The sequence below is a fragment of the Melospiza melodia genome, chromosome 2 (assembly GCF_035770615.1).
Source record: "Melospiza melodia melodia isolate bMelMel2 chromosome 2, bMelMel2.pri, whole genome shotgun sequence".
NCBI lineage: Eukaryota > Metazoa > Chordata > Aves > Passeriformes > Passerellidae > Melospiza > Melospiza melodia.
This window is the reverse complement of record NC_086195.1, coordinates 110412217-110439538: the sequence shown is the minus strand read 5'-3', so window position 1 is coordinate 110439538 and position 27322 is coordinate 110412217. Positions and strand designations below refer to the sequence as shown.

Genomic DNA, 27322 nt, shown 5'->3' with positions numbered 1-27322 from the left:
AGGTTTTGTTGCATACTTTTTCTGAAAATAACCAAGCTGCTCTAAGTGCATGATATACTCGTCCTCAGGAGAACTCTTAAGGTAAGTGTCTGAGTCATACTGATGGGAAGAAAAAAGGGATTCTTAAAGCACAACAAGAAGAATGCTAATTAGTAATGCAGAGCCATTGTAATGACAATAAGAGAAATAATTTTAACAAGGTCAGGAGTATCTTTTGCTGAAGCCTTGCAGATATGATTTTCTCCTTTGGTGAAGCCTGGCAGGATGGAGGCAGTAGGAGGGCCTTGAATCCTGCAGTATGAACACCCTGCATGCTGATGTGCCTTGCTACCCAGTAGAGCTTATCAAATATGGAACACACTCAGAGCAAAGCCACTTGTTCCCCCCTCTAAGCAGAAGGGTGGCTGTGGACAGAAACTCTTGGCTCCTTTTCACAGGCAGGGAGGCAGCCTCTGCTACTGCACAACTTCTGAAGTGTTTTCCACAATCTCCTGCCTAATAAAACGTAGGGGTATGGTTGAGGTGAGTCTGATTTATCATTGAATAATTTGTAGGGAAAAAAAAATAAAAATAGCCATGCAGTGTCAAACCTTCATGGATTGCATCTGATACACTGCTACATAGGCATTACACTGCATCACTAACTATAGCAGCAAAGCATTTATCAATTACTTTGGATTTCCACAAAAAAAGCTCAGATACAGCAATTACTATCATTAAAACAATTACCTGGATTTTTATTCTTCTGTTGTGCTGAATTACTTCTATAAGGATTGCCATATTGGCCCACAATCTTGCTAGATTTTCAGATTTAGTATCATCTATGTTTTTGTCTCAAGACAGAAGAAACTTAACTCTAAGGCTAATTGTGAAAGAAATCCTCCAAAAAACAAATGGGTAATGCCACTTTGCCATCCTGAACCTGTAATTAAGGCAGCTGTCAGAATGAGATGCACTTGCTTCCATAGAAATAATCTTTTTACAGCAGTTGATTCTGAAGCTGAATGAGGATACCAAGAGAAAGTGTGGTGTCCACTGATGTGGGCTCATTCCTCAGCTGATATTTTTGCTCGAGACAAAGAGCACTTCAAGGGAAATAAATGACCAATTATAGGGAAAGCTAAGGTTAAGGAAAGTCTAAGAATCTCAAGATAGGAACAGGGACTTAAATACAGGTTAGTAAGAGAAAGAGGAGTAACAACAGTATTGCTAAAATTGGATGCCATTCCCTAAGATACAGGGGCTTTAAATTTTTGTAAGTGGGAATAATTTTTTCCATCTCGTCTGTTTCTGTGACAGAATGAACAGTGGGATGCCTGATTCTTATTGCTGTTAATTGGTATAGCTCCATGGAGAGAAGAATAATTTTGACTATATCTGTTTGGCCATGAGAGAGAAAATCCCCTTTTCCCCACTCCACAGAATCAGTCAACTCCTCCCTGAGGCAATCTCCTTCCTCAGCAGTACAGTTCCTCTGCTCACGCTTTTTATCTTGCATTTGCCAACTTTACTTGAGACTGGTGCAAAGGAGATTATGATGGGTAACTGACAGGCAAAACATCAGAAGCAAGCTTTGCAAAATACACATTTTTAAAGTCAGTGTGGCGGGTTTGCTTTTAAATACCTCTTAAATATTTTATATAAATACCTGGAAGGTGCATTTTTTCATTACAGTGTTACAATTATAATATGATATTAAACACTGTCTTCCTTTCTCAGGCAAAATTCTGAGTTGCAGATGATCTGCTAGAATGAGATATGCAACATTTGGATTTTATCATGCAGTAATATAGGCAACAAAATACAAGGAGCCTATAATGAAATGTTACACAAAAAGGACACACACTTTAAGGTGACAAACCAGGAAATGTATAATAAGCCATGTTTCATGCTGCTGCAGCTGTTTCACCTCCTACCAATTTTCACAGTCCATAAAATCTTGGAAAGCACCAGATGTTTAGGGGAAGTTGTCCTACTCTCCCTAGCTTTGAAAGTAGAGGCAAGATTTATTAGTGCTATATATATGTGATTTCAGTCCTGACTTCTATATTTATAAACTAGGTGAAACATGCAACACATCCTGTTGTCAAACAGCTCATTTACTCTCCTCTGCTCCTCCTCACGTGCAGATCTTGCCTGTTGCTGGACCATTGCTGTAACTACAGAATAATATCAGGACATGCAGTCCAAACTACAGGATTTACTTAGTTACTGGCAAACATATCTGAGAGTTTTCTCCTAGTACCAACTTCTATCAAAACAACCTTGCAATGCACAGATTATGAACTAAGCAAAACTCTTTTGCAGTGCACAGATTATGAGCTAAGCAAAACTGTGTTGTGTATGAATATGCACTAACATTTGGGATTCCTGCCTAGGCAGAGACTGTTAATGCACAAAATTATCTTTTTTTTACTAGTGCATGGTTCCTAGTATTGGAACAGGGATAAAAACTGCTCATGCGTTATTTCCAATCTTTCATAGCTCAGCGGTGCTGTAAAATGCTGCTGTTCGTTTTAATTCAGTGAGTAGAAGTTTTGTTGTGTTTACCACTAAGGGAATTGCATGTGTTATTAGAAAGCCTCTGACAGCTGTCAGAGACAGAGACAACTTGCCTCATTTCAGTCTTTCATAAAGGAAGGACCCTCATCTTCAGCAAAGCTGTCAGAGGCCTGAAAAATGGGATAAAGCAGAATACCTTTTCCAAACACATGAAAATCTTTATATCTCCTCTATTTTCTTCCCCATAAAGTTACAGAGGGAAAGGTGTTTAGTTAGAAGAAAGAGGAAATATGATTTGATGTTTTTGTACTGTATCCTGCCTTGTCATCACTGACCTGCAGGGATAATTGCATGTAGCCTGCCTGACATGGTATTTAATAAATTAGCACTATGTTTTAACATAACATACAAGCTTTCACGCAGTTTTTATTTTCTGAGAGCAAGAACAATCAAAACCAAAGAGACATTGATGCAGACAAGGGCTTTGCAGCAAAGATTCTGAAAGTCTGCATCTGTAAGCATTTCCACACTTTCCAACAGGTCTCACCATGCCCAGGACTCTCACTGAATTTAAAGCACCAGAAAAGGAAATCTTCTCTTCACAGCTCAAACCTTAACTTCCAGCTTTTGATTTAAACTGGTGCTTGTCTTAATAAAAACTCAGCTGTTTATTTTAGTTCAAATGTTTTGGGTTTCTTTTCTCAAAAGCCTAAGCCAATTATTAATTTTTTAAAGTCAGAATTAGTGACATTTCAGCACTTGCTTATCATTCAGTGACAAGGGAAGTAGCTTGCAATGTCCTTAACAGGTTAGAATTGTTTTCTCATTAGCTTCTACTTAGCTTCTAAATTATGTTTAGATTATCTTTTTTACTCCAGTAATCCCAGTGGTATCCCTCCATACAGTACTGTTTGTGATGTCAACTCCTTTAACCAGCATGAGAGACTGGGAAGGCAAATGTATCAGCATCATTTGTTTAATATTGTTGTTTGCATGCTATTTTTATAGCATGCTCAATGCTCGTTTTCACTTTTCATACCCTGATTCATTTTTCATCCTGTTTTCTTCTCCCTATCCATCTTGCACTGCTGAGTAAAGCAAAAATCCATGAATGAGTCAGAGTCAAATTTTCAAAGTCACATTGGTCAGTGGGGTTTGAAATTAAGCAGAATGAGATTGCTTATGTTTTATCTTTCCAAAAATAGAAAATAAATTTCCTTTCTTCGACTGCAATAAAGAAAGTGTTCTCACATTTTTTTCCAGCTGCATTTATTTTTCCGAAATCCAGTCTAGACTACGACACTCATTAGTGTCCAGGCTAACTAGCTGTTCCATTCCTTCCATATTATCATCAGCCTTGTCTAATTGTCATCCTATTCTATCACCAAAAGCAACTTAAAAGTAATATTTCTTGTTATATGTTATTCTTCTGGGAGGTTTTTTTCTGGTTGTGGGGTTTGGGCTTTTTTTTGTTGGTTGGTTTTTTGTTTTGCTACAGGACAGATAAATGGCTCTTTAAGGGACAATTCTTTCTAATTCTTTGTCTATTTGAAAGAAGAATTATGTGAATAAATTGTGGGAGCAGTTTTTCTTAAATATATATTCTATGCTCCATTCTAACATGAGGTTGCATGTTTGGGACATTCTGTTCAGTACACTGGAAGGGAGACATTAGCATATTTTAAGCAAGAATGAGCAATTAGTAGTTTCTCATATATGTAACTTTTATAGCTTTTTGACCATGTACTACCAGAATTAAGAACTGCAGCTGTTGTGATTTATGTTGACTGGATGTTATACAATGTTATTATCTTCTCAGCTTGCAAGAGCCTGGTTTTCAGTTGTAATACATACTATTTCTGCCAGGTTAAGCTTGTTATCAAATCCTCAACCAAATCTTTCTCAACATTTCAAATAGCATGTAATAATTCAGCTCAGGAGCTGTAACACCACACCATTCCTTTGGAAATATGAAATGTGAAACGTGTCTGGCTTAGGGCATGGTGAGCAGTCATTCCTTACTGCAAGCCATGAAGTTCAATTACAAAGCAAGCTGCATCTGCAGTTGCTCCATTCTGAATATTGACCAGCAGCGTCTTCTAACCTCACAGAACCCTGCAGAAATTTGATATTACCAGAGTTTCCTTGCACTAATATTGAAACTCTTCTTACCTATGAACAGATTCCACTCAGTATCCAAATCAGCCTGATTTGCTAGGCAGCCCTTCATTACATTGAGGCAATAGTTGTTGCAAGGTTTCACAGTGGGAAGTCCTCTGCAGTAAGGGCAGTACAACATCTTCATTAACGCCCGGATGCACCCTGGGGTGGGACTGACCTGCAGAGTTTAAGGCAGGGAAAGAAAAAGAAAGAGGAGGAAATCAATCTCCTGTTCTGTGAATCTCGGGGTGGCTGAGATAATGCCTCACAAGCAGTAAATGCAGAGGGGGCATTTTGAGAAAAGAGCTCAACCCTTAATAACACCCTCCTATAAAGCTAATCAATCCCTGCCAATTATCTTCATTTAGCACAGCAGCGACTTTCAGGAATGCAAAAATCAACACTCCCCTACTAACAGCAGTGCTTGCTTCCCCAGCCCTCCCACACAAAATCTCCTGGAAAGGTGAAGGAAAAACATCCAGGGAATCAGCTGGGTAGTTACTGACTGATCCTAGCATGGAGGATCCTGAGGAGGCTTCTCACTCTTCCTATGTAAGCTAGAACTGTCAGTCACACCAGCACTGGATTAAAATCTCCTCTTTATTAAAGCACAGTAAATCCAGGATAATCTTGACGGTTTCAGAATAAATTTATTCTGAACTACACGATGACAAAGGGATATCATTCAATTTTCAGACAAAAATAACCTTCTTTCTTCTCAGACAAATTCATAAAGAGATCAGACGGGTTTGTTTGGGGTTTTTCTTTTCTTTGGTATGCTTTTGACATCTCAAGTGACAAAAAGCATTATAGACAATCTAATGCATTTCAATCTAATGCATTTCATGGCACATATCAGCACATGTGAACTTCTCTTCTTCTAATCTCAGACTTTAAAAGTCATATGTACTAGTGAAATATTCATTTTCAGGCCAGAGTTTGTAACATGGATTAAAATTGCACACTAGGTACTGCTCACACGAGCATTTTGTCACGGTGCAGTGGAGCACAAGTATCTCATGCTGGACTGACAATCTAGAGCAATGACAAAGAGCTGCAGGTTCCTCGGCGATTTCAAAATTCCTGGACAGAACATTGCAAAGCAATGGCACTCCTTTCACTCAGCCTGTTGGTTTATGAATAAATGCATCTCTACTGATATGAATTTGAAGGGATTAAATCTTTCCAAATTATGGTAACTTGTGCTGAAAGCATGAATCTAACTTTGCACTACAGTGGTACAGACTGAGCTGATTGATGTCGCTCGTATTATCAGGATTGTACTAAAATTGTATTTCTTTTCTTTTTCTTTGGAATTTGTTTCTCCCTTTTTGATGTTAAATCATTGATTTTTAGAGAACTATACGGAACATAGTCTTTACACAGGACATTTTTAAATTAAAATGGTTCTGAGATGTAGCACATGCTTCTGAATATGCTCGGAAGGGATTTTTGCTTTGCTTTCCTAGGGACTAACTTCTGCACTTTACTAGCAGAACACTGATGGTATGTGTGAAGGTATATTTATCCATAATTTTTCTAATAGCTTTTGAACCATCAGCCAGTTTCAATCAAATTTAACAGAGCACTTCAAGTCTCAGAATATTAAGATCCTACATGTTTTTTCTTTTAAACAGACAGTTGAGAGGAAAAGAGGAGAGAGGTTCTATTATTGCCTTTATTGAGGAAAAGGGTGAAACATGAGGTCAGCTCCTCACAGATATCAAAGAATCCACATTGAAAATGATGTTATGAATGACCCATTGGTTAGAAAAAGCACAAGGGGAAACTTCCTCATTGAACACCTCATTGAACAGCAGAAAATCCAAATTCAAAAAAAGGTGGACTTTATTATTTTCACTGCTCAGAACTACTTTTTAGAGTCACTTATCCAACGTGCTGTATACCTCTAAACCTAGAACAGGCCAGTTTTTATAAAAAGATTAGAACCATAGAAGGAAGAAAGCAGAATACTTATATTTACGGTCAAAAACAGAATCTTCAAATTTGCATTGAAATTGCTGCTTAAAGTCAGAGATATTTTCATTTGTGAGTACTGAGAGTTTTATCATTTAGGTTCTTTTCATGCCTAAAGTTATGCTTCTTCCCTGTCCCAGTAGTCTTGTCAATACCAAGTTATCAGCACCTAGTTGACCCCTAAATTCAGCTGGAATCCACATATTTTCCCATTAATACCTTCTCAAATCCACTTTGGTACTTGTGCTGACATATATCTATAAGATCTTCATCTTATAAAAAAACTTCCTGTCAATCTAATTCTTGAAAAACAGGTCTAAAAGAGAGAAGACAGTCCCTGTCTTTATAGTACATATTAACTTTCTTATTTTGTCTTTATAGAGAGCAGATACTATCAATATTTATGTGAGCCTTATTTTATAACAAGAGCAATCTGAGAGGAAACTAGTGATTGTGCTTTACTCTGCCAGAGATCCAGATCATGTCCCAGATCTGCTGGGACGGGACCCTAAAGGCCAGTTAGAGTATCTATTTGCACAGGCCCTGTGAATCCTAAATTCTTGTCACATTACACAAGTCCTTTAACAGAGTACTTCTGGTCATGCTCCCCTGTGAAGAAGTCAGGATAACTTCCAGCCACTCAAAAAGAATGAGCAGGACCCAGGTGTATCATATCTTGCCTGAGTATCTTAATATATCAGACAAAATGGTGGCATCATTAACAGCATTTTACAAGAAAGCAAGGTGCTCTGCTTACGTTAGGAGTGAAGTAATACCTTTTTTAAGAGAAGCAGCCAAGAGGTGGGTCAAAGCAAAGAGCAGATGGAGAAGGTTTCTACAGAAGCCTCTGTCATGTTATTTATATCTGCATCTGACTTATCTACGTCATCCTCTGACAAAGACTAGCACAAGCAAATCCTTGCTGATCAAGCTGGATGTTGCAGAACTTGGTTTCCAAGTGTGCTACACTGGTGACATAAAATGCAAGCACAGATGAATTGCTGTGCCTGCTGGCTTGCATTCACTTCCCTTACTGCTCACACCTTCTGCTCCAAGCTGGCCACATCCCATACTACCACATCGTATTGGCACTACACCTCCCCTGGGTTCCACTTAGTGCCTGAGTGACTAAAATACACAATTATTATTTTGGGTCGTTATTTTTCAGCTCAAAGTGTTCTGAATAATAGGAGTCAGTAGTGCAGGCAGTGGGAGTAAGAGGAAGCTAAATATAATGTTGTGTGTTTTGAAGTGAAACAGGAGGTTTCATAGGGCTTGGACCATGCTCTGCTCAGTGTTGACAGAAGGGAGGGGGCCACAACAAGACAGGTTCATGCAGGTTTCTGGAGACAGTGTCTATCCTGCCTAAAGTGCATTGCAGGGGGAGAAAGGTGGAGAGGTCCAAAACACATCTGTGTAGAGGGCTAACAATTAAGCTGTGACTGAGGCATGGGATGAGTCCCCTTCTCAATCCTGCTCCATATTCACTTGTCACTTAGCAGTACTGGTGTGGCTTTAGGTATCCAAACTGTGGCTCAGAGAAATATTACCAATAGCACAGCTACTTCAGAAGTCTGAAGGCTAAAAGTTAAATGCTGTATTACAGCAGTAAATTGCTTTTCTGAACCTAGTCTTCAGTGAGCAACCAGATTTCAGCTCTGAGATTCAGTTGTTTTTTCTGTACCTTTGTTTTCAAAGAATACAGTTAGATCTTTTTCTTCCCTCAAAAAAGATAACTTATCTCTCGTGCAAAAAATAGTCAAATTTTGGTCTAAGTTTCTGATATCTTGGTAAGAACCAAAATATAAAAAGAATCCAACTTAGAGGGTCGGTATTTCAGAAAGCTATGAACTCCTGAAATCTGGAGATTATCACAAAGTTGATTTTGAACCACCTTCTTGCTGCTGGAAAATGCTATGAAATGCATTTTGAAAGCCCATTTCTCATTTCCATCTTAAAAGAAAATAATATTCAGAGCCTCTCACACTTAAGTACTTTTCTGCAGACCAGCCAAAAAGCAGATATTAATTACATTCAGAGGAATTCAAAACCTCAAAACCTGCTTTTCCTGAGAAGAGGTGTTTCTCAGCTCAGGAGTTTCAATATTTCTTTTCTGTAAGTAACATTTTTGCATGGGTACAACTTTGGGGTTTTTTTCTTTTTTTGTCTTTTCAAACACACTGCAATTGGCTCTACAATAATCGCAGCAGAGAAATTAGCATAGACTTCAAAGTCTAGAAATAACTGGTTCATACGTAAATCATATAAATCAGCTGGATCACACTGAATGACATAACTGGGGAAACTGCTGTAGAGGAGTCATTCACTACTGCAGGCTGTCTCCCTGCCTGAGTAGGACAGCTTCATTTTAGCATAAGTGTACGTGGAATGCATCACATCAGAAAAGTGCCTTTCTGAGCTTTGATTGAGCCTAGTAGCTTCAGGATATGTTACATTACTGCATTTTGTAACATTTTCTGACAGCTTCAGCTTTACCTAAATGCATGTTTTTGCATACATGCAAAACCCCCCAAAAGCAATATTCTTAAGGGCTTCATTACTGAACACTTGTTTTCCCCCTTCAGAAAGTCTAGGAGGAATATTATTTCATCTGGAAGACAGATTTTGCAATGGTGAACTTGCAAATATAAATAATTGAGGAGAGAACTTATTTGGGTAAAAGCCAGGAAATTTTACTCTCTTGTAACACTGCATTTGCAGACTGCTTTGTAATGTATTTGACCTGTTTTTATAATCAAAATCCTTGACTTTGTCAAGTATACCAATATAAATCTTTTTTTCTGATACAAAAAATCAGAGAAACTTATTAAACAACTGGTCATCTTTAGAAGGATCAAATATGTTGAGACATGGTTTCTCTTTTATTTGTAGGAGATTTCTTACCAGAGTAGTTGGTATATGTTGTCTGGTAATAAGGTAGGGGTGTTCTTCCAAAGTTATGCTGAATGTACCTAAACTCACAGAGTAAGTCCATACACAATACTTAGGTCCAAACTCTGTCATTTCTTGGCATAAAATAAAATGTGTCAAATATGAGCAAAATGAATCACTGCTGAGATCACATCAGGGAACACACATACTTCCTACGTCTCCTGTGCACCCAAAGGAACTCCTCCCATTTGAAACCACGGAGTCACTCCTTAACACGAAGACCTTGTGGGGGAAACTGCTGGGATGAACCAGCCAATCTAGCCAATTGGCCATGAAAATAGATACTCTTTAAAAATGCCTTTTTAAAGGAGAAGACGATATAGATTTTATTCTTCACAAGCTTTACAAATGCATTTACATTCAAACTCCTGGATTAAAACTGGAAATTTCTACTTCTTTCCCATTTGGTGTTCAAGATGACGGTGAGGTATATTCCTGCAATCCCATGTAAACGGTTTGTAAGTGGAGAGAATTTTGAAAGGAATCATTGTCTAACACCTAAGTGTTGGCTAAATCACCCAGCTTTCCTCTCAGCAAGCTGATGTATGTCCAGAAAAGGAATGGTGCTCACTGTCTGAGAAACTGAGGTACTGGCATCCTTAAATTATTTTTGAATCTCTGTATAGTCCATCCACTTAATGACAGAAAAATGAATAATTTTCCCAAGCATTATTTTATTCATGGCCTAATTATCTCAAGGGTTTATATAAGACTAGAGTCAGAGAATCATAGAATATGTTGAGTTGGAAAGGGCCTGTCAGGATCATTGAGTCCAACTCCTGGCCCTGCACAGCACCATTCCCAAGAGTCACACCTGAGAGCATTGTCCAAAAGCTTCTTGAGCTCTGTCAGGCTGGTGCTGTGAGCACTGCCCTGGGGAGCTGTTCCAGTGCCCAAACACCCTCTGGGGGCAGAACCTTTTTCTAATATCCAACCCAAACCTCCCCTGACACAGCTCCCGGCCATTCCCTGTCACCGGTCACCACAGAGAAGAGATCAGTGTCTGCCCCTTCCCTTCCCCTCATGAGGAAGCTGTAACTGCAATGGGGTCTCCCCTCAGTCTCCTCCTGGCTGAAAACACCAAGAGGCCTCAGCTGCTCCTCATGTGGCTTCCCCTCTAAGCCCTTCACTATCCCTGCACAATGAAATGCTTATGTATGAGGCCAGGCCACAGTTTTAACTTGCAAACATTAGAATGTCTTGACTAACTTCAAGAAGTCTCCTTACATTCTTTTACCAGAAAGTTAATCTGTAGAGAACTCCATGGTACAATTCTAGGGATTCCTGTCCCAAAATTCTTCACAGTTTAATTCTAGCATTACTATCAAATATTCTATTTAAAGATCAAAGGGGACATAAGGATTAGTTGTTCATGCTTGTGATTTCAGAAGAAAAGGAAAAAGAAATAACCTTTAATTAAGAACTGCATTCAATGTGCTAGTGCTGAGGAAATTTCTCCTAAGCATAAAACCTGTAATTTCTGACCACCCATTATAACAATGATGTAACCAGGATCAGACCGAGATATATCACAAAGCACACGTTACAGGGCACACAAGATTATTAGAATACTTTGGATCACACATCCTAAGAGCTTTTTCTTTAATTTCATCTTTAATTAACTTCAGGACAATGACTAAACTTCAGTGCAATCAGTGACTATTTTTTTCCCATATATCTTTGACATTTTCTTCTCCACATGTTACAATTACTCCCTATTGATTTTTTTGTTGTTGTTTGTTTTTATTACTGGGAAAAGCAGGTAAAGCTTAGCTGGTAATGATGGTTTTGTTCCTTTTACTCTTTCTTTTCTTCAGAGAAGACCTGCTCACTGTTGGATCCAAGTAATTAAATTTTCTTTTTGTCCATATTTTGTCTGTTTTCATGAACACTGTGTTATTTCTGATTTAATTTAACAGTCAAAGTATCAAGAAAGTTCTTTTCAGTGGATTTCAGCTGAAATTATGTCTGTATGTATCCAATTATAACTACATAGAAATATTAATAAGATTTTGAATGCTCTATTGAAGTACTTCTCATTGCTTCAGACTGGCTCATAGAAGCTAAGCTCAGTTCACTGCTTTCACAGATAGCATAATCTGATATAAAAATAGAAGTATTGCATCAGCCATACCTAGTTAGGAATTTATGTTGTAGAAGGTAAATTTGAGAATATTTGCTAAGTCTAGTCTAATACTACCCTCCTAAAGACAAAAATAGCTATCCTTTTAACAGTTTCATCCCAGGTGACTGAAAGCTACAAGAGCTGGTTTAAGTACTGCAGCTTTGTACTAGTACCTATGACATTGTGCTTGAATTATATCAAACTGAAAATAACAAACTGCAGCCCTTTAAGCAGCTGCAAAATCCCCAAAATCCTGGGATAGTACATCTTATTAATACGATGACACAAAACATGGTAATTTTAATTTTAATATATTAATATCCCACAAAATATTTTTCTAGCAAATGCATAATGTACATATAGTACATCTTGTACTATACATTATACATTTTATAGCAAATGTATAATGTATAGTACAAGATGTTCATTAAATAATTAGAAAAAAATTAGGTCAATATAGTTGAACCCTAGATAAGTTTTATAATGTAACAATAAAAAAATGACACATTTACTACCTGATAACAAACCATGCAGTGCTAATAAAGAAGAGGAGATTTTAGCCATTGTTCTTGTCCAACTGAGATGTCCTTTGCCAGTATTCATGACTTTGAAATAATGAGAAACATGGCAACTATTTTTCTTTCTAAGAAAAATATTAATGTACCTATTAAAATTTGAGGCATTTTTCTTACTTATTTTGTCATCTCAGTTGTGTTCCAGTACCTGCATCATTCTGGAAGGTGCACAAATTTAGCAGATGAGAAACCATACAATATTACAAAGAATAAAGAAATTCCTTTATAAAGGATTTTAAGTATATAAACCCCTAAAAGTTATGCATCAGAATTTTTGAGCACTGCCTATGGGCATCACTCTTATCTATAATTTGTCTAGGTTATCACAACATGTAATTGTGAAACTGGCCATATGAAAATAGTGGCTAGAAGAGATTGCAGCAGGAGGTTGAACATCAAATAATCGGTGACTGTTGGAGAGGTGAGTTGTGGGATTTCACAATTTCCCTACAGAAGTCAAGAGCAAAAAAAAAGGCAAGGACAAAATGTTCAGATGTTTACTTGGGTGAGACTGAAGCTCTATTTACAGAGAAAAAGAATAGTCTCCCCTATTTTTAGGAAACTAGGAAAATTACTTATCAGATGATCTGAATACAGAGAATCTAAATTTAGAAAGCCACTTGAAAAGCAGCAGTCACAAGATATTTTGTGTAAAGCTTATTTTTTAATCTCTTGATTCACTTCTGAATGACACTTTAAAGAATTTTTTTACAAAATAAAATGTTTGAACACTCAGATATAAATATTAAAGTGTTCTTAAATCCTGTTTTACCTGTCAGAAACATAATTAAATTCAAACAAACTTGGTGGGAGTGAAAATTTATTTGACTTACAAACATGCAAGCTGAGAAAATACTCCAGGATACAAGGATTTACATCCCATGAGATATCACTGAGCTGAAAAATCTGCCCTGCAATTTTTGTGGAAGAATATTTATCTTTCTCATCTGTTTTTAGAGTAATCCCACATTAAACAGAATTTGAGGTGCAGATTCCATCTGTTACTTTCCTACAATTTTGAGGACAACACTAAAGTGAAAAATCTCTGAAAAAATTTCTTCCATCCACTCCCAGAGGATGAAAAGTTTTCCAGTACACAGAAACAAAGAAGGAATCTCACAGCTGTTAGGCTTTCAAACCCCATAATTTCTTCTGGAACATAAACTTTAAGACACTCTCTTAATAAAAAGTAGCTACTCTGCTTTCTTCTCAGAGCAAAAAAATCTAAACTGCCTCTCACTTAAAAGAGAGTGGGCTCATTTCTTTCTGATTCGTGCTCCCTGTGAGGAAAAAAAAAAAACTGCTGTAGAGAAGTAGGTTAAGTATTACCCAGGTACAAATCAAAAATAGAAAGGGAAGTCCTTGATAATCTGGAAATCAAACCCCCAGATAAGCAAAAGGAAAAGCTCTGAAAGAAAGAGAACTGTCACGGCAGGAGATAATGATCAAATCGTGCACTTAGACGTTTTGTGCAGCAGTATCTGGATAAGAAAGTGATGTGAAGAATGGTCAAAGTCATCCTACTTGCAACACCCACGAAGTTTGAAATGCAGACTATATACCTGAGAGCATTCTTGCTGATTGCCTATGATTCACCATGCCAACCAAAAAAGCACCTGCAAAGAAAAGCAGTTCTCTCATAGAGAGAGGAAGTAAGGCAAAACTGCTCTGATCACTCACAAGCACTCACAAGCACCTCTCCTTCACTGTCTACTGATGTGTGAATTCTTTCACTGACATAAAAAGGGCATGAATCAGAGTGGGGGAAAGGGCTGTGGGATGTCTTATTTGTGCGGTGTCAGCAGCAACACACTCATGAGAAAGAAATAAATGCATACATAATATTGGCAGTCTTGGTTGATGACAAGTTATGCAATAATTCGAGGTGACAAGCGACAACAGACTGACCCAACTTGTTCCTGCTCCTTCCTGCTCTAAGAAACATGGGATCAAGATGGAAAAGACACTTTAAAGTTTATATTAAGGTGGTCACTAAATAGTAAGGTGATCACTATCGGAATTAGTTGAAAATGGCAATCTCCTAGAAACAGCAAGTAAGGATTTGTAGATTCCTTCCAGCTGTTTTCCTGTGTAATTGGTGAATTGTCTGGGCTGCATATTCACAGTGACAAAAGGTAGGAACTGGGTAGATCAGTACTAAAAGGAGAGTATTTTTACAAGAGAAAAAAATAAAATTGTAGGAGTAATGAAGCAGGAAAGTCCAAGTTTGATGTCTTTGCCTACTTGTTAAGCCTCATCATATTCCTATATTGAACATTTTTCAGATAAATTCAAATGGTAAAATTTCATTACTAGCCTGGAGAAAAGAGTCTAAGGAATATCCATAGAAATTGAACAAGATTTTTCAAGTTGCCCATGTTCTTGGTCCTTCTCCATGAAAATCAAAAGACCAAATAAAGACTGCTGAGTTTTGAAAGCAAACATTCACTCTGATTATTCCCAATAGGCAGGTCACACTGTGTCAGAGACAGGTTACGTACAGCACAGTCACCAAGGCACTAAGGAATGGGAAGCCTGCTTTAAAGAGGGACTGTTTTCCGAAGATCCTGCAGCCCAGTACAAAGCAAGATGATAATTTTCTGGGACCGAATAGAATATAATATTTTGCTTATTCTCCTTTTTAATGTCATGATGTGAATTAAGCACAAGATGGACCACAACAGACAGGACAGTATAACAAATTCTGTGCAAATCATATACAAGTACAGAAATATTTACAGATATGCAGAAATATTTAATGATTTTTTTGCATTCTAAAGGGAAGAAGGATGTCAGATCTTGAAGGTATCCCAGCAAGGATCTAGTCAGTTACCTTGCTAGCTACCAATAATCAATTACAAAGTCTTCGTAATATATTCAGTGTAGCAGAGAGGCAGAGCAATACTTTAAAAATAATTCACAGCCTATTTATAGGATCCATAAAAGCCCACTTCATTACGTGGGCCCAAGTCATGTGAGATCACCCTACAGCTCCATGTTAACATTTCCTCCTTATGGTCTTTCTAATATTCTTGTTAGGTTTTCAGAGAGCTATTTGTAAATATAAGTACCATACAAATATTTAGCAGATGCTCAAGTGCACCTTGGGATGATGACTATGGTCTGGAATGACCTGTGTATGGGATGTGTGCTCCCATTTCTGCTGAGTATCACACTTGCAGTTTTTAGAACTGCATAGCTGAGAGTAAATCTTCTTCTCATAATTTTATTTTCTTTTATTTCCCTTTTAATCCCTTCCTCATAACTCCTTACCCATAGACACAAAACATAAAAACAGAGGGATCCTCCCTAGTGTCTGTGTGTCCTACTTCCAAGACACTACAACAGGAACACAGGGAGGTGATTAAAACAAGAGTAGTTAGGAGAATAAATCCTTGTTCCTACGAACAAGGATTCTTCTCAGAATTTTGTCTCTGAGTTGCAGACTAGAGAAAAACATGGTCCAAAGTACTAGTACTGGATGACTACATGATAGGAAGTTAAGTATATAATTTCCCAGAGAATGTTCTACATATTAAAACAAACTATTTGTGTGTAAAAGATTCAGCTTTCCTCTTTCTTCATGCTCAGATCCACACAAACATAATAAAACCTGAAATCATGTATGAAAAAACTAAAACTAGACACATTATCTTTTCCCTGATAGAAGAAGGGTGAACTGCAGCAGCAAATTGCTTTTGTGATACCTCGTATTATAATAATATACTTCGGGTACTGTAATTTTTGGGAAATAATTCCAATGGAAAGTAAGGACATTGTGGCATCGGTTTGAATGAAGCAAGTACCAAATAAAAGACAATTTTTCAAGTTTAAGCTGCTATTTATGCAGGAAGTAGATCAAAACCTAATGTTTGCATTATGCCTGCAGGAAGTAGATCAAAACCTAATGTATTAAAATATATCTGACAATCAGATTTACTTTTTCTTTTATTTAGAGATGGAATGTATGTGAAATTTGCTATTAAATCTTCATTTAACTTACCCTGAATTTTAGGTTGATGTACAAACCAGAAAGAGTGTCTACAACCATATGGAAATATTTTTAATATCCTGTTCCTCGTATTTTCTCAGCAGGTAAGATGTTATTTAGATTACTTTCTCCTTTACCCAAAACTGAGCAAGAAAAGTCATTTTGTGTAGGGCTGACTAGTGTCTAAGAGGCAGCAGATCTATAAATTAGAAAAATAAAAGAAGATATTAAGAAGGTAAACAATATAGCCTAAAATTATTTTCTTTTGCTCAGAAATTTTGCCAGAGTAATTTAAACCCCAGCAATTTCAGTTATCTCTATGAACTACTGTAATTGTATTGATTTACAGTTCTTACTTTCTCAGGTGAAGAAATCATTCTTTTATGTGTCATCTTTTAGATCTGTCAACAGCCTTTGGAAGTGCTGATCCTATATCATCCTCAGTGGGCAGAAGTGCTCTGCAGAATGCACTGAAGCCCTGTCCCAGATGCACACTTCCCAGCTGTTGGCTAAGATCAAGTGCATCATCTTTTCTTATCGCTTTATTATCTGATACATCCCCAGCTTACAGATTTTATATTAAATGGATTTGGAAGACATGGGAAGGAGCAATCATTTCCTCCATCCACTCCATGCATCAGCCCAAAAGTGCAGTGCTTCCAGCTATTGTGGTCACAGTGTGACTGCGTGTGAGGATGGGATATCTGCATAAAACCACCCTGTGGGCTTTCATCTTTTTTTAGGTGGACCCTAGATCTGTCATGATTTCACAGATCATCTGGTAATGCAGTCAGTGGCCACAATACCAGCCCTCGACTGAGGGCCTGATGCAGCCACTGCAGTGATGCTCTCCATGGAGAGCTACAGAAATTTCAGCCTGAGAGACAGTGCAAAAGGGGGAAGGCTTGTACCTGGAACTACCCTTGCCCCTGCTGGTGTCATTCTTCCCAGCTGACTATCACAGTCTTTCTAAAAAAAAAAAAAATTAGGGCAGTCTTGATTGTACTGTTGACTGCACTGGCCCTTAACATACCTGCAACTAGACCAAGGAAAGGATTTGTGTAATTCTCCCTCAGCAAACCAAGTTCTCCTTTAAGAAAGTGAAAGAAGCTCTACAGCTTGTAAAATAAGATGTCAGTCCTTGCTGGATGAAAAAAAACCCATTCATCTTGAACCTCAAAAGACCACTCAGATTGGACTGAATAACAATTTGACCCATGTCTCTAAGTGAAAAATGACTGAATTTATTGCTGGGTAAGTCAGAAAACCCAGTAAAGGAAAATATATCTAATGCTTTTTAATGGCTACCTGGCAGTAAATTTGTATTTAAGCTGTTCCATTGCCATTTGTCTTTATTTGATTAAGCCACCTGATTTATTAAACATGCTGGAATACAATTTATGTGCAGCAATATAATCCACCTAGTGGTCTGGTTTCCAGAACCACAGGGATAAACACTCTCAAACCATAAAGGCACTCTCAGTGCCAGATATCCATTTATAATGCCTGCAGAATGATGTCTCATCCTTATCATCTCCGGTATGGATGAACTGTCAGCTACTCTACCACAACCCCTTTCCAAACCTTTTAAAAGGAAGGAAAGTCTGTCGTGTCCAAAACACAAAGGTATTTCACAAGATGGGAGAGATGCAATATTATTCAGTGCAGCAACATTATTCACCTTCAGTGAAGAAGACAACAGGAATACCTCTGTGAAATCAGCACTGTTTTAAAGACAGCTTTGGCAAATAACGTTGGAACAAAAATGTACAAAACAATGTTGCAAAAATGTTCCCTTGTACAAGATGACTCCAGAAAGTGGATTCTTACTATAATCAGCCCTTTACACCCATATATCTCATTCCTATATCTCATTCCCATTCCTATATCTTGTTCTACCTATTATACTCTTATCTGGCTGTGTGGACACACAAAATGGTGAGATCAGTGACATTGCTGCTGCTAGAGATGGAACAAAAATACTGCTGGGCACCTATTACAATGAGAAAGAGTTCAAGAAATGAAAAAAAAAAAAAAGACAAAAGAAAACACACTTAGCCAAGACTGAAATCTGAAGCACAGGAATCAGCCTCTCTTCTGACTCCTCTCTCTCACCCTACAGTTGTCAAGGCCACTGAAAGACAAGCTGAACCAGAAAAATTTGACTATAGCTGGATTTCTTCATTCAGAGGAAAAGCGCTAACAAAAGGCTTTACATGTTATCATTCCAATTAAAATCTATATATTCCCTCTGTAGTAGTTGAAAATGTGAAAATTTTAACACCATGACTTATGAACATAGGTGCACAAGAGACAAAAGAAATTTCTTCACTATTATGGATTTTAACATAATGATCTTGCTATATTATCATTTAATGGCTAATCACATGCTACTGAACGAGCAAACAAACCCCTTATGCACTGCATTTTATTTGTCTATTTTCTGAATGCCTAAATACCAAGTGACAACTTGAGATGGTTATTAAAGGAAGCTATTTCATTAATTACTCATCTAAGAAGTTGATTTTTCTCTTTCTCTCTCATAAGAGAAGTTTAAAAATGAGAAAAATGTTCCAAAGAGAAAAGTCTACAATATAAGCTAAGTAAGAGTTAGATACCTGACTTGGAGTACAGCACAGTCTTGCAGAGACTGGGGTTGTTTCATTACATGTTTATCTTTTGTGATCTATAAAAGGTCTAGGTTTATATTATTTTATTTTAAAAGAAAAAAAATACAGTGTATAAAAGAAAAAAGGAGTTGTGGATATGAAGCTTTTTTAAATATGATGGGATACAATGAAAAGCAAATTAAATTCTGCAGATTGATTTTACTCATTGCTTGATTGAAACTAAAAAAGTTAATTTTGCTCACTTTATCTGATTAATTGTAATTACCAGTTGGTCAAGGGAAGAGATTGTTCTGCTATAGTCTTAGTTGGTGCAGCCTCTCGTGAAAATCCTGAGTTTTGGGCACCAGAATAAAAGAAATATATAGAGCTATTAGAGGGTGTCCACAGGAGGTGTCACAAAGATGGTGAAGGGCCTGGAGGGGAAGCCACATGAGGAGCAGCTGAGGCCACTTGGTGTTTTCAGCCAGGAGGAGACTGAGGGGAGCCCCCATTGCAGTTACAGCTTCCTCATGAGGGGAAGGGAAGGGGCAGACACTGATCTCTTCTCTGTGGTGACCGGTGACAGGGAATGGCCGGGAGCTGTGTCAGGGGAGGTTTGGGTTGGATATTAGAAAAAGGTTCTGCCCCCAGAGGGTGTTTGGGCACTGGAACAGCTCCCCAGGGCAGTGCTCACAGCACCAGCCTGACAGAGCTCAAGAGGTGTTTGGAAAATGCTCTCAGGCACATGGTGTGATTCCTGAAGTGGTCCTGTATGAGACCACAAGCTGTGTCCTTGTGGGTCACTTTCAACTCAATATTCTATGATTCTAAATCTCTCACCAACTTTTTATGAAACTTTATTCCACTGAGCTGAGATTTGTTTCCTCAAAAAGACTATTTATTTAAGATTCTTGTTCTGAGCAGGACTGTGTTTTCACTGTATTATACAAGCACAGAAGTAAATACTTCCCTGTTCTAAAAATGACAAACATAATCCTGTGAATTCTTCCCATTTTTACATGCTGCTTTTCAAACAGTAGCATTACAATGACAACCAGTTACATTTTCATGGCATCATAAGGTTGGAAAAAATGTCTAAGAGTCCAACTATTAACATAGAACCATTGCAATTATTTTTCTCAATTGCTGGGTTTTCAAATCTGTGTAATTTGATAAAAATGTGGGGCTTAGTCCAAAAGGCAAATTAAACCTGAATTAATTACAAGTTTTATTACCACACATTTTCCAAACAGATCTGATTCAGAATCAATCAAATATAAATATTTGATATTGATAATTAATAATATAAAATAGGAAAACAGTGCAATTTTGACTGTTCAGTGAATGTTGCTGCTATTCTGTGAATGCTTGAGCTTTCCCATATAGATTTCTATAGCAAAGCCTTGCTGTTCTATCTTAAGTCCCAATAAAGCAATTACTAGGTTCTTCTAGGTCCCAGTTAAGTTACTTCTTTTATTATGAACAGTAAGTTTAGTTGTCTTCAAGAGATAGTGAAAGAAAATATTTTAAAATACTCAAGAAGAAAAGGAAAACCATTCAAACACTGATTTTTTAAAAACAAATTTAGAGAAATTTTGCTTTCACAGTTTTCAGAGGCTTCTGTAGCCAGATTTATTTAATATCAGAAACTGTTCTGAACAGAAGAATTGAAACATTGGGAAAATGACAGCATGTGAAGTACAATAAATGAAAATTTTGTGGAGTGCTTATATTCATTCTCTACTTATTTATGGGCACAAAAGAAAAGTGAAGATGGAGCTGTAGACATCAAAATCAAGTGCAGTCTATTCTAGGAACCATTTATAGTGTAAGTAAAGGTATAATTAAATAATGACTTCATTTCAGCAGGATCCCATGATAAGAATCAATAGTCAGGCCACTGATCTTGCATTAATTTGGCCTTACATTGTCACTAAATCTTGTCACAGCCACACTTTCATGGCACTCTGAATTAACCTCGACTATAACCTTCCCTTTAAAATAGAAGGGTTTTTTACCCTCCCCTTTCCAAAGACTTCAATGGCTGCTTCCTGGGATTAATGGTATTCAACAGAATTCACATATACAAAACATGATATTCCATTTTAAAAGGTGTAACAGATGTAACAAGCCTTGCCCAAAAGTATCTTCCACACAAAACCTTTAAATGAAACTCTTACATGTTTAACTTTCAGCCTTTGCTGAAAAACAATTTCCTTTTACTTTAAGCCTTGTATATTCCTTGGAAGTAAATACTGCATTTTGATTGCAGTCATAAATCCAAAAAAGTACTATTAGGAAAAAAACATACAGAGACACAGAGAAAATAAACAGAACACGACTAACATGCTGCAATATTACTTTCAAACTTGTGGCCCTGCTGGTGATGTGTATTTTTTTAATGCGCAAAGAACCTTCTGATCTTCTCCCAGTCAACGATCAGCACCTGTAATACAATTTCTTTTGCTTAGCTTGTATTTGCTGCCTGAGACCTTCTGCTCTTGCAAATACAAAAGGCTTCCTACTCCTTACAACTCTTTACAGATTTTCTAAAAAATGAAATGCTTCAGAAAATTTTGTGGATACTATTTTATAGCTTTAAAAACCATATGAATGCAAGCATAAAGCAGCTCCCTGTTCAAATGATACAGTAGGATTTAAGGAGAGACATCATTTTCACTTCAGAGTTTGTTAGGAAATGTGAAGCTGCAATGAATCCTTACCATTCTGGAAATAAAAAATGTGCTCTTTCAATCTTGTCTAAAGATTTCATATTATGTAATTTCTTCTCTGGTGATACTTCATTAAATTGTACAGAAAACTCATTGTCCGCCCTCTCTGAAAAAGTCAATACAATAACTGGATCTTTTCATAGAAAGAATCAGTTTCAGATTCTTTGCTCTCCTGGAGGCTTAAAATCACTCTGGCTTTTGAAGCTCAGTATGCCCTTGTTCTGATATCCAAGGAAGGTCTTATCCTGCACGTCTTTTCATGCTCACCTGTAGCCTGATGCCAGAACTGTTCTCTCAGATACTGGATTGTTTTCTGCCTTTGAGTAAGCAATGGCATAGCCAGCTGACTACCAAAAAGGTGCCTTAGTGTTCAGACTCAACTTTGTCCCTGAAGCTCAGCATTCAGACTCTGAAGGCAGTAGCAACAGAATAGAGACAAAAAGAAATTGGAGACCTTTGTACTAATTGCTCTTTTATGATTCTGTATCTACATGTTGTGAAACATGGAAGTGCAAAACCTGTTGATGTAATTTTTCACATCATAATATCCATCTCAAGGAACTCATGAGTTTTTTCAATGGCTTGGTTTGGATGGGATCATCTGTTTGCAAAGTCCCTGCCATGGGCAGGACACCTTCCACTACACCGGGTTGTTTAAAGCCCCACCCAGGCTTGCCTTGAACATTTTCAGTGATGCTGCACCCAGAAGTTCTCTGGCAAACTCTCTGTTCCAGTGACTCACCACCCCTACAGTTCTTCCTTAGGTGCAATCTAAACCTATCCTCTTTCAGTTTAAAGCAAATTCCCTTCTGCTATAACAGGCCCTTGGATAAAGGCCCTTTCCAGCTTTTCTGTGAGTCCCTTTTCAGTTCTGGAAGGCAGCCCTAAGTTCTCTTGGAGCCTTCTCTCCTCTGGAGTAAGCAACCTCAACTCTCTCAGCCTGCTCTCATATGGGAGGTGCTCCAGCCCTGTGATCATCTACCTGGCCCTCCTCTGGACTTGCTTGAGCAGATCCACATCCTTCCTGTGTTAGGACCCCCCAAACTGGACACAGTACTCCAGGTGGGGCCTCACAGGAGCAGAGTAGAGGGGGAAAATTACCTCCCTTTATCTGCTGATCTCTTGTCTGTGGTGAGAAGTGACAGAACCTCAGGAAATGGCATTAAACTCTGTTAGGGGAGGTTTAGGTTGGATATTAGGAAAAGATTTTTCATTCTATTCTTGTGATACAGCCCAGAGTGTGCTCAGCTTTCTGGGCTGTGAATGCACATGGCTGGCTCATGTTGATCTTATCCACAAACACTCTGTGCTGTACTCAGCAGGGCTGCTCTTGATCCATTCTCTGCCTAGCCTGTATTTGTGCTTGGGAGTGCCCCAGACCAGGTGTAGGACCTTTGAGCTGGCCATATTAAACTTCATGAAGTTCACACAGGCCCACTTCTCAAGCCTGTCAAGGTCCATCTGAATGGACCAGCACGCTGACTGCACCACTCAGTCTGGTGTTTTAACACAACCTTCTAATCCATAGTACTATGTTCCTTGTTAATTATATGTTTTGCTTTCCTGGATTCAAGATCATTCAGATATGAGAGGAAGCAACAGCTCAACCAGAAACTATACAAATACACAACATTCTTTTTTTTTTTAGAAAATCAGTGACAGACAAATCTGCACTTATTTCTGTCTTAATCTTCATTCATATGGATTAATGCTTGGGTTTTTATGACCAAAGAAAAGGTTTATCCTTGTTACTTAACTGGACAATGGTTCTATAATATTGTTTTAGAGGTTCAATAAAAGCATAATGGTGAGTAGTAAAGCTTAATCTAGCCTACAGCATTATCTAACCTCCATATAAAAACATAAGAAAGCTTTAGGGAGAGTTTTAGTTGACAAGTCAGCCTTACAATGTGCTTTGTCCCTTTTCTCATTGCCAGACATCCAGAAAAGGACAGGCTTTCTCAGTACTCGGCTGACATTCCGTTCTTGTAATAGACCAGACAGGGCAACTAAATAAAGCAAAACCAGATGACATTGACATTATGTTAATAAACTGGAAAGCAATCTAGCAGCATTTTAATCTTCACAGCAGTCAGGGTATCCAGTAGCACCATGAAGAACCAAGCAAGTACCAAATGGATTTGTTGCCACTAAAGAAGTATCACAAGAGCGTTCCAGGAGGTGCATTGAATCCCATTTTCTTATTAGTTTTTGATGTTATTGTATGGTAGAGAAGATACAGAGAGGGGGGTGCACTTGTACACAGAACTGCCCTAGGACAAAGAAAAATATTCCCTGTTCCACAGTGGCAAACTAACTGCTTTTTTTTTTTCCTGTAAGCTAATGAGACAGAGCTAATATCTGCTTGTCCTTCATCCCGTAATACACTTATTATAAAACCACTATTCAAATTACAGTCACATCTTATTAGACAACAGATGGTCTTATCTAAATTGGTTGGTTAATTCAGGTTCATGATTTTGTATTAATAAAGTCACAACAATGAATCAAACCCTCCTAGAACTCTTCATGAAGTCAGCCATGTGGGGCAGCTGGTGGCTGCTATTCAGCAAGAAGCAACAAACTTGTGGAAAGGCCATTTGAACCAAAGTTTCTTAGGAATCCTTGCTATTTTGCCCTTCAAATGCATTTCTTCTACCTCTGATAGGTGCCAGAGCCTATTTCCCCATTGTTATGTATACACTAACTCCATGAAAAGCAGAAAAAGGTAATTATAATAGGAAAACCTGTGAAACTGCAGTGATGTTTGACTTTTGTTTTATAGAGAAGATTTATGCTCACAATAAAGACTTCACGTCAAACAAGCTTTTCTAAATATATAATAATTCTTCTGCTATAAACTTTCAGTTAACAAAATATTTTTAAAAAGATGAACAACAGACACCTCACTACAATAATCTTCTGATTGTCATATGTGGAAGTTAAAAGTTTTTGCAACATGCTTTTATTTTAAATCTGAGCTTATATGTGAAATTGAGCACAAAAACTTATGCCTCATAAACTCTATTTTAAAATTCATATCTTATCTCCATTATCCTTATTCTGCAGATACAAAACTGAATCACTCACTGAAGACAGTATGGTGGAAATCGGCCCTTTTTCAGGTAACATTAAGGAAGGGCCTAATTTCCACTGTCTCGTAAGCTCTCATTCCTGCAATGCCTTTTTGCTTGTGGTCTGAAGATCAGGCTCTGAAACAGTTGTACTGGCTTCTTCATGAGGCTTACAGACCTCATAAGGGGTCCCTTATGAGAGCAAGAGCCCTCCTGCAAGCTGACATCCAGTTTCCAGTGCCTGGAAGCTATTTAGGGAGAGGTTTCCCTCTGAAGCAAACACAGTAGCTGTATAAGCAGGCTAACCCATCACAACAGCAGATTAAAAAAAGCTGCAAAGCCATGACAGAAAACCTAAGGCAAACACTGCCAGACAATGAAGTGTCCCAAATGCACAGCTGGCTCACTTTGTATGCAGCAACCAGTGTCTGGTTTATGGCGTGAATTTTATGGCCATGCTCAAATAAGATCAGCAATAAGCCTGGACTTTTCACACCTGAAGAAAAAAAAAAAAAAAAAAAGAAACAAAAAGAAACATAAGGGCTAGCTCTTAATACAAGTCAATATTTCATTTGTGCTTAGGGAGATCCCAGACAGACAGATTGTTCAGATAGACAGATTGTGCTCAGAACAATCTGCCCTGACTGAGATCTCACTGTGGAATTGTCAGAAGTTTGCTCTGGTGTCAATGGACTAGGGTACTGAGGGAGGCCTGTCCCTAGGATTAACATGACCTATTGCTGAAAGCTTGAGGTTGAACATACATAGAAGTTAATGGCAAGAGTGGTGATGCAACAGTCTTCATTGGGTCAGGAAAATAAAACAGATGTGATTGAAATCACACCTTCAGCATCCAGTAATGTTTCTTGATTCAGAGATAAGAAACCTGGAAGCAAATGCAAAAAGTATTTGAGAAATGCTAAGAGGAGAATTAGAAAAATGCTTGAGAGTTGATCCACCCAGAAGTCCTGAGGACTGTAAGTACTAGAATCCCAAGTGACAATATCTTCCGAGCCATTAAACATAACAGTTATGCTATACACACATACCAAAAATTGCATCTTCATAAGCATCCTGTGCAGAACAAAAACAGCTGTAATGGATGGGGATGCAGGTTTTGAAAAAGAGCTGCAACCCTGCTGGTAACACTTGCATGCTACAGGTGTAACAGGGAGTCCTCACACTCACAGAAGATGTAAACCACCAGAAGCAGCAAAGAGGTTCTAAGAATGAATTCCTGACCCATGTGAATTTGAGAGAAGGCATCATCTGGCCTCAAGGGCCAGACTGCCAGGTCCATTTGGAAATTCACCTAGGCTGTTAAAAAAGATCTCCGCAGTTAAATAATTGAAGCAGAAGTTCCTCTTGAGGCAAATGGGAATAGATCCTGAGTACTGAAATAAGCAGTGCTGTTATTTCTTAAACTCACGAAGATGCACATTCTAACCACCTACACCACCCCCACCACTTCTCTTTTTTTTTTTTTTTGGTGCAGATTACTGATTTTCATTGACATGATGATTTATTTGCATTAGATTTCAGAAGCAGAGATGTCATGTGCATGAAAGAAAAAGGAATTTTGAGCCCACATGGTACAATTTTTCATTTACATTAGACAATGCATATGACACCCAATAAAGAAGATAAAAAGGCACATCTCTTTGTTGAGGTGAAATACACTTACATTTCAAAGAGGAGAAAAAGGATTTGCAAATTTTGCACTTTGTCTGGAGGGTGCTACTGTATATATTTAGCTCATCTCATTTTACAGGCCCAGTTTTTCTTCGTTCTGGCATGATAACAATTCCCCTCTAGTGTTATTTAATTTAAATTTGATTTTCTTTACACTTGATGCCAAGTTTTGTGCTTTTCTGATTATCGTTTGTAAATGATGAGGACAAGGTGGGTGTTAAGAGGAACAGATGAAAAATTACAAGCTATCCATAAAATTGAAACTCCTAATTTATGTGAAAATTGAGATAGGAATGTAGACCAAGGTTTAAAAAACAACCAACAAAATAACTGAACTTGGAACAAAGTTGAGTCTTTTACTAATTTCAAACTGACCAGGCATCTAAAAAAATCCTACTAAGTAGCATGAAACACACTGCTTAATCTCTGTGAAATCTAGGTAATTAAACTTAGGAATCCAAATTTGTGTTTAAGACCATCAGTCTCATATAATAAAACAGGAAACACACAAACAACCCCAACATTTTCCAGTAAGCAGTTTTTATCCATTAGAAAAGACATTGACTGGTCTATAGAATTAAAAACAGGACTATCATTTAAAAGTGTGAGGAAATCAAAACAAAGAATGACATATAGAAACCCCCCTAGACAGCTAAGAAAACACTTCATGGAAGTATCACAAAGTTAGAGAAGGACTGCTTTAGTGTAAATGATTCTCTGCTGTTTTATCCTTTAAGTGTACAGTGTCCAATGCAATAGGCAAATGCAGCTTTAACAGAATCAACAGCCTTGAAAGCTTTTATGCTTTTAGAGTGCAATGAGCTGTAATATAAAACAGGCTACTATAATGCACATGGGTAAAATGTTTTTGAGTCATACAACCATTTATGGTGCCACAAATTTCATAAAAATTCCCTGAAAAATGAGAGAAAT

General features: G+C 37.7%; 1 protein-coding gene across 1 annotated transcript in view; it reads right to left on the bottom strand.

The window, feature by feature from the left end:
• GPC6 (glypican 6) overlaps positions 1 to 27322 on the bottom strand; it is a 727955-nt gene that overhangs the window by 195924 nt on the left and 504709 nt on the right. Inside the window, exon 4 of the mRNA XM_063149536.1 lies at positions 4675 to 4840. Coding sequence (XP_063005606.1) covers positions 4675 to 4840 — 166 coding nt within the window. The remainder of the gene's footprint in view (positions 1 to 4674; positions 4841 to 27322) is intronic.